Source organism: Galeopterus variegatus, unplaced genomic scaffold, assembly GCF_000696425.1.
Source record: "Galeopterus variegatus unplaced genomic scaffold, G_variegatus-3.0.2 Scaffold2005, whole genome shotgun sequence".
Classification (NCBI taxonomy): domain Eukaryota; kingdom Metazoa; phylum Chordata; class Mammalia; order Dermoptera; family Cynocephalidae; genus Galeopterus; species Galeopterus variegatus.
Window position 1 is genome coordinate 240,113 of NW_007728116.1, and position 16,382 is coordinate 256,494.

Sequence of the window (16,382 nt, forward strand, 5' to 3'; positions counted from 1 at the left end):
CCGGTCCGGTACGGGCGTGACACTGAAGGTTGCGATCCGTTGCCGGTCACGAAAAAAAAAGACAAAAAGGAAAAAAAAAAAAAAAAGAAAGAACAGAGGGTTTTAGGTACCCACAACCAAAAGAGTCCTGAATAAGGTACTTGGGGAATCAGTGTGTTGCGGTAGAAAGCACTGGTCTCCAGCTCTGCTCACGATAATGCTACCAGGAACAAGGCTCCCTGACTCTTCCCAACAGTATATGGTAGGATGGTTAAGATTCAAGGTCGTGGGGTAGGAGTAACCTGGATTCAATTCCCAGCTTTGCCACATACTAGCCATGTGACCGCTGCTAAGTTCCTTCATCTCTTCAAGCCTCAGTTTTTTTAATCTAATGATACATGGGATTTGTATGAGAATTAAAGAGAAAATGAGCTCCAGGGCGATCACAGAGGGCCTTGCAGGTTGTGCCCTCATTAGGTGGCTGAGCAGCTCTGCTCTGTGCAACAGCTGGCCCAGACTAAGGGTTCAAACAGTTGACCATGACTTTATCTTTCCTTTTCACTTTTTATTGCCGACCTGACTGTACCAAACCCACTATTTTAAGCAAGTAACCAGGGGTACTTTTAACACAAATCAACACAAACACCTGCAAAAATTTACTTGGCAGCGGTTTCTCTGCTTCAGCTTGCTGTTCTTTTCAAATAAATATATTTGAGAATAAATATATTTTCAAATAAATATATTTGATTACACCACCACACACAGTAGAAATTCTGGTAGACATAATGTATCTTTCAAGAAATTACTCTCAATCACCAAGACCCTAACCTTTTGAGGCAAATCCTGTGCCAAAAGAACAAAACATCCTATGGAGATATCTAGGGCTCTGGAGTTAGTGAGACATGGGTTAAAATACCCAGCTCTTCTGCTGGGCATTCTTGGGAAAGTTTCTTAATCTTTCCAAGCCTCTCTTTTCTCATGTTTTCAATAGGATACTTCCTAGGGCTATGGAGGATTAAATTAAGATATGCAAAAGTTAAGCAAAGTTCTAGAACATAGTAGTAAATAATTGCTAGCTAGTTTATTTTCAACCTTAGAAACACCAAAAATTTATGTGTTCCACATAGTAATATACTAATAATCACTCACTGGCACCAAAAAGTAATTTTGCTATTAATTTATATGAAGCTAATTCTGTCAAATAGATTGACCTACTTCACCTGAAGGCAGTTGAGTAAGATTTTGAATCTAAAAGCAATCAAACTTTTCCCTAAATGTAGGGCGAACCGACATTCCAGTTCATACGGGACAGTCCTGGGCATAATTATTAATAGGACCCCATTTCACTCCTGCATGTGTCTAACTTTGGATTATATGCTCACCCTACCTAAATAAAGCAAAATCTTTAGAAGGAGATAAACTTTCAAAATATTTTATTTCACCCCAATGCTTGTTTATTGTGCTTTAGATTTTTTTCTCTCTAGTTTTTGAAGCAAACTGTGAAAATATGGAGCTTTTAGGGTTCTAAATGCATGCATCGAGTAGCTTTCATACTGCCGAGACTTGGGAGTTATGACTAAGCAGTAGGCCTTTATTTCAAGGGACAAGTCACATGAATGAAGTGGGCAGCAGAGGGAGGCCCACTTGTACGGCAGCAGCTGCTGTGGTTTTGGAGATCCATACTGCCCACACTGATCAGTAATCAAGGAATGACAATACTTTACACACCTCTGGTATTTCAGTCTAAAAGACACTTTTGCATTCATCATCTAATTTCACCCTCAAAAGCAAATGCCATTATCTGTTCCACCATCTTACACGCACCAGAGATTTCCACGTAAGTGGGTGACTACCTGGAAAGTCCTCGTAGCTCAGAGGTTCCCTGAAGCTCACCTCCTCCCTTCCCAAGGTCCCCAATCCCTGCCTTCCTCAGCTTCTTGACTCTCACTATCCATCCACTCCCATGGACTTGAAGACCTGATTTCTGACCTTCCTGTCCCATTCTGAACCCTGCCCTCCAATTCCATCCCACTCTCAGGCCATAATGTCCAGCTTTGTTTATAAGTCTCATGAAACCAAAGCCAAAGATGAGAGATGCCATGGACATGTTCTTGCTGAAGGACACGTGGCCGGGTCAGCCCTTTGCCTAGACCCTGACTGCTTAGAAATGAGGGTAAGACATTACTGCCATTTTACAGATGAGGAAACTGAGGCAGGGGGGCCAAGTGGCTTGCTAAAGTCACACACCAGGGGCCCGGCCCGGTGGCGCACTGCTACAGTGCGCCGCTTGGGAGCGTGGCGACGCTCCCGCTGAGGGTTCGGATCCCACATACAGACCGGTTCCTGCTCACTGGCTGAGCGAGGTGCGGGTGTGGCACCAAGGGTTGCGATCCCATTGCCGGTCCCGGTCGGTACGGGCGCGACACTGAGGGTTGCGATCCGTTGCCGGACACGGAAAAAAGACAAAAAGGAAAAAAATAAATAAATAAATAAAGTCACACACCAGGAAAGCCTGAACTGCAGGGTGGGTCTTCTTCATCCAGAGTCCATGCTCTTTCTCCTACAGCAGTGCTTCTCAAATCTCAGCATGCATTTGCAAGGACAACTACGTAATTTATGGGGATTAGTGCAAAATGAAAATGCTGGGTCTCTTGTTCAAAAAGTGAGAAAAAAGCTTTCTCTTTTCTTCTCAGGTCTCTCTCTTGAATTGTTGGGGTGTTTTTTAACTAGCTATTTAACTCTGGGCTCCTTCTGCACAGGGATACATGTAGAGCAAGTGAAGACCATCAAAGGTGCCCAGAGCCTCACCCTCAATTGGGCACATGGACACACACACCCCATCCTGACCTCCTCACATCCATGCTCAGGTCCCTGCTGGGAACAGAGAGCAGCAGAGATCCCCAGGTGGGGGAGGGAAAGAGCCCATGGCCCATCCTGGCAGGAAGCAGGACCATGCATGAACTGAGACCCCAAGCATGCTCCAGTGTCCCATCAAACTTCACATACTAAACACAGATTCAAAGATAAAATTATTAAGAATGTCAACACGGTGACCACAGAACATTAAACTCCAAGGGCAGGCCACCCCTTCTGAGTATGGGACCTGTACTCACGCAGCCATGAAGCCAGCCTGTGTACATGAATCACCTGGGGATCTTGTTAAAATGCACATTGTGAATTAGTAGGTCTGGGGTGACCCTGAGACTGTGCATTTCTGACCAGCTCCCGGAGGATGCTAAAACTGCAGGTCCTCAGACTATACCTGAGCAGCAAGGTCCTCCACCGCTTTTTTAACTTGTTTATTATCTCAGAGTCAATGACAGACCTTCTACTTCTTTTGTTATTCATACAATGCAGCCATGACAACAGGTAGTAGATACAAGTCATCATCCACTGTGTCTTTTAAATGTGATGAGTCAGAAGTAGCAAATCTATTCGTGATAACCACCTGCTTCCCTCTAAAGACTTCACACAGACAGAGGCATGGAAAGGCACTTGTGCGTATATTTATGTCACTCAGGTGGCAAGAACATAGAGGCCCTGACCCCTGCCCAGGTGGACAGTGCTCTCTGAGTTCAGAGGGGCCAATCGTTGAAAACCATCAAGTAAAATTTTCCAGAAGAGGAGCAAAGATCCATTTCATCAGCTCATGGATAGAAATGACAGTCGAATGGTTTGAGTTTTAAAAAGTATACTTTTTCAGAAATGGCAGCAACCTCAAACTCCAATGGAGGAAGGGGCAAGATTTCTCCTATAGCAGGAGATATCAGACAGTGGAGTCCTGTTTGATGTAAACCCACACAGCACACAAAGAATGAGATCGACCAGCAAACTGAGCCTCAGTCTCTTCATCCCTAAAATAGCACCAATCACACTGGCCCTGCCTCACTGGACCGAGCATTGGATCAAACCACATAGAATAATCAATATGAATGTTTGCAAACTACAAAGTACTGTACAAGTCCAAGGCTGGTCCTGTTTAACAGCCTTAGAGAATGCTATAGGTGGATGTTACATTTCAGCTTCATGTTCTATAGTGTTTGGGGTGGGGGGGTTAATGTAGTATATTCTTTGAAAGGTGGAATGTTATGAGACTGACAAACTGCTTTTATAACTGGAACAAATCATGTCTCCATTCAGTAATAGTTGGAAATCCGTCATCAATTTGATTTATACCCAGCATCAATAAATCACACAAAGTGGACCTGTGCAGCCCAGAGAGTAAACAAAAGTAAACATTGTGTTTCACCTGCCTTTTGGCGAGACGAAATGAAAACTCTGGCTACCTCAACTGGAATAATGCCTTTGGTTTCTGGCTGGTTTGGTTATTTTTGGAACCTTTTATGGAATATTAACTTTATTTGCTCTAATTCTACAGGAAGCCACATTGGAAGTGCAAGGAAATATAAATGATTAAAAAGTAGAAGTGAAAAAGAGTAACCAAGTATTTTTCCCTAACTTTCTTTAGCTCATATATTCACTGTATCTCTTCAAAAATGTGGGAGCCCAATTGCTATTCTTTCCCCAGTTCTAACAAGACTACATTCAGTATGGTGCACACACTGGTGTTAGCAGACGTTTTTCACTGTCTGTTGTTTTTCCAGGTATAAACATAAGTGAAGGAGAGATAAAGGAAAGAAACATTTTAAATCAGTAGCAGTATTTTAAAATTTATCACATGGCATGGGAGAAAAACAAGAAGCTAGCTGACCCACTGAAGAATCAAGCTCTAACCTAAACTCCAGATTATAGCCAATTGAATTAGCCAACCACAAACAATAAAAATTAAAACTTGATATATTATTTAAAGTGCATTAATTTTTAGACCTCCCAGTTCACACAATACATTATTTTTCTTAAACAGATCTTTACAAGAGACACCAGACTTAAGTGACACAAAAGAGTTTTTTAATCCCAATTAGTTTGGTGTCCTTTGTTGATATTATTCTGGGTTTTTTTTTTTCTGACCAACAATAATGAATAACTCACAAACGCTAATGAATAACTAACTCCCTTTGTCTCCAAGGACAGCAGAACCCAACAAGAAATGTCAGAGGCCCAGAAGTAAAATAAAAACCTTTATAATGAAAATCTTCCCAATTATATAGTCCTCTGGGTACTGCAAATGTAGAATTGTCTTAAATATTTAAATAGTTGTGTCAAATGTGCTCAAAGTGGGAATCATAAAACTGATTTCCCAGATGCTTTGAAAAACGCATTTCTACCAGTCTAATTACAATGAGTAACTGTTGGAGCAGGAAGTAAAGGAAAATGCTATTATTGGTACAATGTAACTGGGATCCTTCCCTCACAAATCCTAGCAAGGCCATTAAGTTGCCAACTGCAGATTGTTCACTCAGTGGCTCAGATAAATAGGAACACTCTTATCCCTGCATTCCATGTAGTAAGCCATCAATTTTAAAACTAATTTCTATCTTAGGAATGTAAAGCAAAAAGTAACTCTTTTCTTTCTGTAGGACAAACAAACAAAAATACACTGATGTTTCTGAGAACCAGGTTCTCACTGACGAGTGTGCACTGGGGAAGTGTGAGGAAGAGCTGACACTAAGGGGCTCAATAACACTGTAATGTGGTATTTTAACTGGAAGTCATCGTCTTCTTCCAAGATATTTCCTAACTCTGCCCACAGAAAGGGTTTAGAAGCAGTGACATCCCAGAGTCAACCAGAACACTCTTTTACCCAGTTTTCCAAATATCATTCCCCACTAAAGGGACTTGAGCTTTTTGAGAAAATGGATGACTTCAGGGCTGGGGTAGGGAAGCATGAGTGAGCCCAGAACATATTGCTATGCCTGTGAGCAAGGAAGGACTTAACAGGAACATGTCAAAAGGACGCAGGAACTAACTTCAAGGGGCTCTCACTGGCCAAATTAGGGACAATCTGAGCATCAGAAAGGATAACGGTAATGAACTTGAGTACAGAAAAATTTTTTTAAAAATCTACAAGCTACAGTGATTCTCAAAAAGAGAGGGTAGAGAAGCTTCTCTTTCCAGAAGAATACCAGCCAATAAACACAGAAGGAATGACAGTCAGAAAATCACTGTTCTGCAATCAATGCATTCACTGATTCAGACAAGGATCTTCAATGGATGCTGTGAAAGGTTGCTGGAGAACAAAATATTCCCTTAAGATTATTTATTAATTTTGAAAGGGAAAGTGTACTTCACATTCAGGGCTTTCTGGTGCAGTGCAATGAGTAGGGCACAAATCACCCAGGTAGTACTCTTGCCAAAAATGTTTGACCTGATTCCAAACATGAAGAAATGATGAGACAAACCAGACTGTGGAACAAGACGACTGACCTGAACTCTTGAAAAATATCAACATATTTTGTCATGAAACACGAAGAAAAGGCAGGGGAAGAGGGCTGTTCTAGATTAAAAGAGACTAAAGAGTTATGACAACCAAATGTCGTGCATGATCTTCAATTAGATCCTGGTCTAAAGAAAAAAAATATCTATAAAGGACATTTGGATAATAAGCGGGGAAAGGAAACAATAACATATTATAAATAACATAAAATTAAAACAAAATAATAACAAAATTAATTTGAATATGTACTATATGTTAAGATATAATTATATAAATAATACAGAGTTATGACAACCAAATGTCGTGCATGATCTTCAATTAGATCCTGGTCTAAAGAAAAAAATATCTATAAAGGACATTTGGATAATAAGCGGGGAAAGGAAACAATAACATATTATAAATAACATAAAATTAAAACAAAATAATAACACAATTAATTTGAATATGTACTATATGTTAAGATATAATTATATAAATAATATTCTTTTATCAAAGTTAAATTCCTTGGTTATGATTAATATATTTTAGTAGTGTGGCATGAAAGAGATTTGCTTAGGAATTTGGGGGTAAAATGTCACAACGTTTGCAACTTACTTACAAGTGGTTCCACTTACTTGAGAGAGATAAAGGTGGCAAAATGCCAAAAAGCAAAATATAATATAATAGAACATCATACAAAATAATATAAGGAAAGATCAAGCTTTATTTAAAAAAAAAGATAAATTCAGTACCAAAGAATGAATTTTATTTAAGAAATAAGTTATGTAATAATTAACTTAAGCGGGAATAGCTGGGTGGGGCTCCTGAGAAAGCCATCTTAAAGGGAACAGATTGGGGGGAGTTGTCCTTTTTTTCTTTTTGCCTTTTGCCCTTCTCCATTCCTCTTCATTCTTCTTGGAAGGCAGACTCTATTGCTGGAGCTGGAATGAGGCAGCCATTGTGCAACCAAGAGGAAAAACTAAAGAAAGCTCCGTGAGCTCGAACCTGACATAAAAGAGCCACCAACTCCCAGCAGCAATCACCCACCCCAGCCTTCTCTTTGTGTGAGAAAAATAAACTCCTATGACAGAGATTTCCAAATGTTCTTAGTTCATGGCATGCTTAGTGTCTCAGTCACTTCTTCCACGGTGCCCCTGGGCCAAAAGAAACACCTAACAGTTGCATTTGAGTAGTGAGGTGTCAACAACTTAATGGCATGTATGTACTAACAACTTATTAACTGTTTGAAAAAATAATACACATAAATTAAAAGAAAAAGAGTATGAGGGGATTTCAAAAAATTCATGGAAAGATTTGTATTATCTTTAAATTCTATGTTTACATTACTCTTTATACATATATACATACATGCATACATATATGCATATCCACACACACATATGTATCTACATATCACACACATATACAAATATATCCTCTTAGCTCTGTTTCTCTGGAGAACCCCAACTAATACTCCCACAGAGCTGCATGTTCCTTCAGTGTTCTCAAGATAGATCCAAACTCCTTGGATCTATCATTTGATAGCTCTATCTATCTACTGGCATGTCATTCATGACCTTTCATCTGGCTTCTCCAACCTCCTCTCTTACCACAATCTCCATACCTCCCACCTGCGTGAACCAGGTGGAAGTTCATGAAATGCACCATGATTTCAGTGTGCTTTTCTCCCAACCAAAATAAATTCCAGACATCCCCCTCCATGCACACACACACACACACACACACACACAACACATACGTTGCATGACTGCAAGGCCAGCTCCTCACCCTTCAGGTGTGTGTCTGATATTCTACTCTCCTCCCAGATCCACCTACCCAGCACAAGCCGGGAGCCCCTCTCAAATAATGCCACATCACTTTGATTGGATTCCTATCAGAGCCCATACTGTGCTTTATTTTAACTGCTCATTTACGTGTATGAATTCTCCAACTCCTTAAGGGCAAGAACTATGTTTTATTGGCTATTTTATCTCCAAAACAGTGGCTCACCCATAATATATGCTCAATAATTTTTTAAAGTAAATTATCAGACAAAATTCAAACAGTCCCAGATCACCATTTTCCACCAGTTATTGGCTTAGTTTAGGAATGGTCAACCGAGATTGGAAAGGGACACATTCAGCCACTTCTGGCACCATCCAGACCATTGGTGGCATCCAAGGTGCAAGGCCAGCAGTGATAATAATACAGTATCCTCGACTCCTTATCCTTGCCCATGCATGCCCCAACCACATAGTTCCAGGACAGGCACTGCATGCTAGGAAGCTGAGCAAGAAGCCAGAAAGCCACAAAGGGGAAAATCAGGAAGCAGCACTATTTTTTCCATGCATTCCAAGGTGTACTGACCCTGAGAGTTCACTATGCCTTAAGCACCTGAAGCATTTTTTTAACCATGATTATAATTATAGCTACTTCTGGTCACCATCAAAATAATATTCCCAAACTCCTTACTGTCTGGTGACCCTGAAGTTACTCATTCTTTCTAAACCTTAGTACCCTTATCAGTTAAATAAACCATAGCATATAACTCAGGGCTATTGTGAGGAATAATCAAGACTACACATTGGAAAGCACTTAATACAGAGCCTGACGCATGCAAACTTATAATATAATAAATGCACGTTATTAATATTATCACCATTATTATTTTCAGTCAGGATTGCAAACATGGGTACACATAAAAGCAAGCTACAGTTCACTAGCCAAGCATGATCTGAAAGATTTTACTGGGCCTCAGCACTTGAAAATCCAAACCCCTGAATTTGACAGTAAGGAATTTAACTTGCCACTTGCCACCCCATGAACATAGCAACTCAGCAATGACAGAACTATTTTGGAGATAGCCCCCAGGGAAACTTTTTCTTATACTTATACTAGATATGAGTATTTACTTAAGAAATAAAACAACTCAAAACCAAACCTAAACCAAAAGTAAATAAATAAAGGAGAAAGAAAATAAAAAAGCTACATGTATGTACAGTGTTTTTTTTAATCTGTCCATTTATACCAACTGCTCTTTACACAGAAACTAAAACAAACAACTATTTGCTACTTGCCTAATATAAATCATTATTCACCTTAATTAACTGGGTGAGTGGCTATCAGAAGGCTGCTAGTAATTCTATTTGGTGTTGTAAGTGCTTTTAATATAAATATTTAAGACTAAATGATAAAAATGCCGTAAGGAATATATAACTGTGCTATTTTACATAACAAAGCTATATTTTACATAGGATACATGCTCTTTCTAGCCTAAGTACACACATCATCTGTGAATAATCTCATTAAGTCAACATCAATTTCTAGAGAGAGTAAGTCATTCAAATAATTTGTTATTTTCCAACAATTATTCTTTAATTTAAAATACACAGTCATTCAAACACTACTGAATTAAAAGCACATTATCTTTGCATTTCAAAGTAACCAGGTTTTTTAGTTCTCCACAAGCACAAAATACATCTTTTCATTATTCTCTTCTAGTTTGCTTCCCTCTTGTTACTAGCTGTATTAGCAAAATTATAGGTTTTGCTCTTAAAATAATTTTTCTTATCATTTGTACACACTGATTTCTCATTTTATTGGTTATTAAAATTTCTCCCTTTTTGAATCCCTTCTTTCCATACATCACCTTTCTTCTAGTATTGGCATCATGGCAGTTCTGACAACTATCTTGTCCACGGCCTGCAGAATCCAGCCCCCAGTGAGCCAGGGCAGAGCAACATGTGTCCAGAGGGCAGGATCTTGCTAAACCTGCTCCTGCCCTTCTGCCACCACCACCCACCCTATCTCCCTATTTCTGATCTTTCTATCTTACCTTCCGCTCCATTTCACAGTCCCATGAAGTGTCACATGCTCATGTCCAGCATTACCACTGTGGTCCCCTGGCTCACATACACATACTCACCCCCTTACTGAGCAAGCTATGTATCATTGGGAGACCATCAACTTTGACCCTGACATCAAATCATGTATTTTTCATATAGAATTTGCTGGCAGAGAAGGGACTATGGGGAGAAAAAAATAGTTTCCACTTTTAATAGATCCCAGAAATATAATCCTACCTTTCCCAGGATTTAGAGGAAAAGGGCTTCCAAACTCCTGCTGCTTTGGCTTTAAAGAGTGTGACCCTGACATGCTGCCAGCCTGGGTGACCTGGAATCGTGGCTTCCCATTGGTGAGCACTTGTCTCCTGGGGCTCAGGGCAGGCAGATGAATGGGGCTCTCAGCCATGCTGTTCTGAGGAGCTATCCCTCCTCCCGAGGGCATCTTGAGATGGAGACTGTTAACAAGGCTTCCAATAGCGGGACTTGGTGTGCTTCCACAGGACGAGGGGCCAGGAGTCCCCGAGTGGGCTCGGATGGGGGGGATGTGTTGGCCACCGACCATCCCAGGCCCCTGTGGGGTTCCCGATGTCCGGTGGAGACTCATGCTGCATGGCCTTCCATTCATTCTGTAAAACCTGTGGCCAGGATGGTCAAATATCCAGTGGCACTAATGACTCCTTTCAGGCAAAGTCCAATAAGTTATCCATGGTGTAGGTTCTAAGCCTGTTTAAAAAAATAAATGCAGGCATTTTTAAAAGTAAAAACAAAAATAAGGTACAGTGAGTTTTCAACCTGTGTAGCATTCATATCAGGAAGAAAGAAGCACCCTTAGCAAAATGGCCTTTTAGATAGAACAGGGACATCAAATACATGGCTCACTGGCAGGCACTCTGCTCTTCTGCATTCACGGAAGACATGGATTATGGATCACTGCACTGTTTTGTTTGCCACTTTACCCTTCTCGATACAGTGCTCTTGACAACTGCAACCAATCTACTGGGGCCAGCATGCAAAATGAAACTTATTTTGTTCTCTAGAGGATCTGTCCATAACAGTTCACTTTTGCTACAGTGGGTTTTGGGAAATCCAAAATCACCACCTTCATGAGCTGTGAGACCAATGCTTCAAAGTTTCCAGTAAACAAACACAAAGCAGACATGGCCTCTAAATAAGACTTTGAGGACATTAAAGCATCTCTAATTTTCACTCTAACAGCAATCTTTTCACAGTCCCTAGATTTACAAAAGATAAAAAACTAGGCCTAAGAATATTGCAAAGTTTTCATATATCCATATATAAAAATATTCACCGCAGCATTAGAGTCTTAGTTCCATATTGATCCTGAGTTATAGAGATGGAAACAGAATCAACACCACAATACTCTAACGTCCCATTAAGATCCTAGGAAAGGAAAAGGCTGTGCAGAACACCTTATGGAACGGAGAAGGAAAGAACAGCCCTTCTGAAGGTAAGGGGTCTAGTATGTTCACCATGCACGACATATGATAAATGGACCATACTGCTACAACTTCGTGCCACCAAGGAAGCAGAGGAAGAACCAAGAGAAGCACTGACATGACCACAGGACATAATCATCCACCCATACATAGTGATGTCAGTACTCCACAGTTCAAAGCATTTAAGAAGGCCCTTCCCTCCCTCCCTCCTGTGACCAATAGCTCTCCAAAATGTATGCAATGAGGTGGCTAAGGGCCATGGTAGTGCCACTACTCTAAATGTATGATAGACATGGTCACAACCTGTCCTTTATATGGACACGATAGTCATGGAAAGAAGCCAAAGCTGAACAAACACAGGAAATGAGGACTGAGTGCAAAGCAGCAGTGACCAGATATCCTTAATTGGATGATTCCTACTTCTTCTGTGTGATCCACTCAAGGTCTTGGACAAATATTTTCAACTCAACACCAAAAAGAATGACTCCATAAATCATCAAGGAAAGGATACCAAGCAGGGAAACCTTTTTGTGAAGAATTCTTTTTTTCTTTCATCATCTTAGAAGATCAAAAATATTTTATTTTAAAGTCAGGCACTCACTATGTCTTCTGCAAAATTTAGCTTGTGTGTCTATATTGAGGAACTTCAAAAATAATTAACAATATAAAATCTGCGATGTTTTCTTCATTTTTACCAATTCTCTGTTTCACTATTTTACTAAGAATTATTGTCAGTCTGTGACATTTAATACTGTGCTACCATCTAGTCCTAGGAAACACTCAACAGTATTTCTCTAATTCAGGTCTCACTCCTGCCACTATGGTCTCCATGAATGAACAAATAAGTCCAGGTTATCCAAATCCACATCATCTAAGTTTGTTTATACAACAATAATAAATAAATCCTGATATCACATTGGTTGTAAGATTTTTTTTTTTACACTAGAAAAGTTCCAGTGCTTTTCTGTTGTGTCCAGAACTCAAGTATGTCACCAGTCCAGTTTGTTGACTCATTCATTGGTTGATTGTGAGCAACAATTATTTAATGTCTATGCTTTGCCAGATAAAATTGGCCATCTATTCTCCACTCATTGATAAAATACTGTTTTCTGAGGACTCTTAACCCTGAAAAAGAAAGCACTTATTCAGTACCAACCAAAAAATAAAAAAGGCAAAAGAAATATGTCATATTGGCAATTTTTTGGAACTGAAGAATTGTCCAACATGACTGGAAATATGAGTCATTAAGACCATGGTCCAAGTGACAAGTGTCTGCAGATTTGCAGACTGTGCCCATTTCCAGGTTTTTTAAAATAAGGGAGTCATTTTTGGCAGCAAGATCATATACAAGCAGGAATTCTCATCAAAAATCTGGATAAATACACATAAGTAGGTACTTACCATTAGGCTTGATCATTAAGAAGGTGAGTTTGCAAGAAGGAAAAATAATTAAAGTGCTGAGAACTTAATTAAGTATCAGGCACTCACACCTGCATGTCTTGGACTGAATATTTATTTTATTTTTATTTTCTTATAAACTGCACTTCTGTTTTAAATAGCTTTTAGGTTGAAAGTAAAAACAACAACAAAATGTACTTAACTTTTATTACTAAAAAAGCAGCAGCCAGAAATTAAAGTCATTAATGCCATAAAGAAAAACCAATAGATCAATGGCATGTGAGCTGAGCAAAACCAGCCTCAGGACAAAAATAAAAGAAACTATTTGTGAAAAGAAGCCTAATATTTCCAGTTTTCACATTAGTTATGCCAACAGATTTTTCAAGCCTTCGATACCAGAATGCAAAAATCAATTTTGTCTACTCATAATATTTTTGTATACTTTTAGCTAGGTCATATGATCAAGATAGGAATCTAAGTCTACTTGGTAACAAAAAAGGAATAAACTGCTAACTTTTAAGAAAGACACATCCTCATAGAGTCAGAGTGAAAAGAGCATTCAAAAAGCCAAGACAACTGTTACTTCTGGCAAGTCATTTATAACTTCTCTGGACTTAACAGTTTTTCATCCATAGAAAGCTGCGGAGGTTGGCTATAGTCACTACGGTCTCTTGAAAATTTTTTATTCCAGATTACTTATATAAGAAAGATTACCCAAAATACTAATTTACTGTAATCAAAAATAAATACGTAAACATTATACCTTTGGCACTTAAAACCAGAGGGATTGGGTAGATACGAAAGCAAAGATAATAGCAACCTCTGCCAGCTCCATCAAAGCAAGAGGTGATAGGAAGGCTCACCCTCCAGCAACGTGCTGAAAAGCAACACTAATCATAAAAAAGGAATTTTAGGATTAAATTTACACTTTGCCAGAAAAGGTAAAATCATAACTAATCAGTATCGAAATCCTTTCTGAAAGGATTCCATCAGAAGAGCATTTTTTACTGAAAAACTTAATCAAATTCTCCAGCATTTTCTCCTCTGTCCTCCCTCCAATTACTCTACCCCAGGCTACTGAGAGCAACAACAAAAAAGAAATGAGAAAAAGAAAAAGAAAGGGGCATCCAAAAGTATAAATTTAGGGTATTTTGGATCTAACATACTGACATTTTTAGATTTTTAAAACTCCATTGGTTCACACACTGAAAATCATTCTGCTAATATGAGTCAACACGAAAGTTAATAAATCTTTCCTTTTGACCACTTTTGAAGTCTGAAAATACACTCCTGTAAATCAGGTCAGAGAGGAAATACTTAACCCCTAAGGAAACTAAGGCATGAAACTATTTAATAATTCCACTAGTTTTTTGGAAAAGCATGCCTTTAATCAAAATATAAAATCATGACTCTACCTTCTACCCAAGGCTCCAGGCCCTGTTCCTCATGGATTAAAAGATTAAACAAATGAAAAGCAATGTTAACTCATCCATACAAGAAAATCTCAAAAACACAACTTCCATAATGCCTATTTACAGCCAAAGGCCCTTTCTTAGTAAATATCATTAATAGACTCATCTAGAGTCATAATTCATCTGATGAGCCAGTTAATTATTAATTTTCATACATCATTTCATTTCCTTAGGCTACATTTAGTCTTTGTACATTTTCCATTCCTTATGCCGCAAGCACTTCTTACCCTGCATAGAAAACCTGATAATGAGGCACAAAATTACTGGTCAGCAAACAAATTGCTCCTGAGAGTGCTTCTTATATATATGTCTAAGCCATCTAAAATAGAGTTTTTATTGATTCTTTTTATTTTTTCCTTTTGGGTTAATGATTGCATAATTTCATTAACACTGCCTTTCCAACGTTGCTGCCTTAATCGTTAATAGGCCTATGCTATTCCCATGGGTTTCTCTTGTTACAGCTTTTGTAGCCAGAAGAATATAGAAATGAAAAGCCTATTGATAGATAATATAAGTTATTCTCATGCACGGCTGCAGTGTGAAGCACATTTTGCAATTCAATCAAGGACAGATAGAGCTGAATGTTCTTAGATCCCAGGAGTTCATTTTAATAAGCAGAATGTACCTTGTCCTAACACAGGTGACTGACTCCTCAGAAAAGATTGTATAAACAAAAACCAATCATGTAAGTCATTTTATTGGCAACAATATAAACACAGCTATATTAGATGTCACCAATAAATCAAAATTATTCTTGTCTGCAATTTTAACAAGAGGAAAGTGCAAACATGTGCCTGTGAAGCTGGAGGATATTATATAGGAAATGCACTGGATGTGTACAATATCATTTTCCTAAATTGAAACTGGAGAGTACCATATTATGATAAAATAACCCACACAAGGTATAGTTGATCATTTCTGTGGTTTCGTAACTTTATTCATTGAAACTGACAAATTCACAGAATTTACAACAGAAGTTACCCCAAAATAGAGCTAATTCCTCATCATTGAGATGTGGAGCAGAAACTTAGGAAGGTTAGATCTACTAACTAGTATGTATAAACCTACTCACTTGGGTACTCCCAAGGTCTAATTTGGTAATTGTAAGAGGATTAAAATATTTATTCTGAACACTAAGATGTAGGGATGTTATTTAAGTAATACAATCACCAATAAGACGAAATCGAAGTTTTCTTCTGAGTTATACCAATTAAAAATATGAAGAAAAGGGCCTGCCTGTGGCTCACTCGGGAGAGCGTGGTGCTGATAACACCAAGGTCACGGGTTCGGATCCTATATAGGGATGGCCGGTTAGCTCACTTGGGAGAACGTGGTGCTGACAACACCAAGTCAAGGGTTAAGATCCCCTTACTGGTCATCTTTAAAAAAAAATAAAAAATAAAAATAAATAAAAATATGAAGAAGAATTAGTGTTCTCCAGAGATTCAAGACCATTCTTCCAAAGACTACTCAGAAGAGATAATATAATGAACATTATGGACCCCATCTAATAGAAGCTCTGACTGTGTCTTATCTGGATTCAAACCCTGAGTTATCTAATTTCAGATATACACATTTTAACTTTTTTTATTTTTGTATTTTATAAAATTTTCTCAAAAATAGAAATGATATTTCCTGAGTTTATGGGGTGAAATAACTGGCAGTGCCATTTTAAATTTAAGTTATTGGCTATGATATTCAAAATAAGGTTGTAAATAGGAACCGGACATAGAGGAAAGGAAGAGGAAGGGAAAAGGGAAGGGAAGAGGGTGGGAAAAAAGGAATGGCCCAGCCCGATTCAGCAATTCATTCCTAGTTAGTCAATCCTAACTTGAAAATGAGAAGCAGCAACAAGAGCTTTGCACACAATGATAGTGAGTACAGATTGCTGGAAGAAATTTAGAAGCTTCAGGAAAAT

The 16,382-nt window shown here is 38.7% G+C and overlaps 1 protein-coding gene across 1 annotated transcript in view; it reads right to left on the reverse strand.

The window, feature by feature from the left end:
• Nucleotides 1-11,335, reverse strand: part of GLIS3 (GLIS family zinc finger 3) — a gene marked incomplete at its 3' end in the record, with an annotated part of 140,359 nt that extends 129,024 nt beyond the window's left edge. The window contains exon 1 of the mRNA XM_008580032.1: nt 10,375-11,335. Within this exon, the coding sequence (XP_008578254.1) occupies nt 10,375-10,762 (388 nt within the window). The remainder of the gene's footprint in view (nt 1-10,374) is intronic.
• Nucleotides 11,336-16,382: the final 5,047 nt, after the last annotated feature.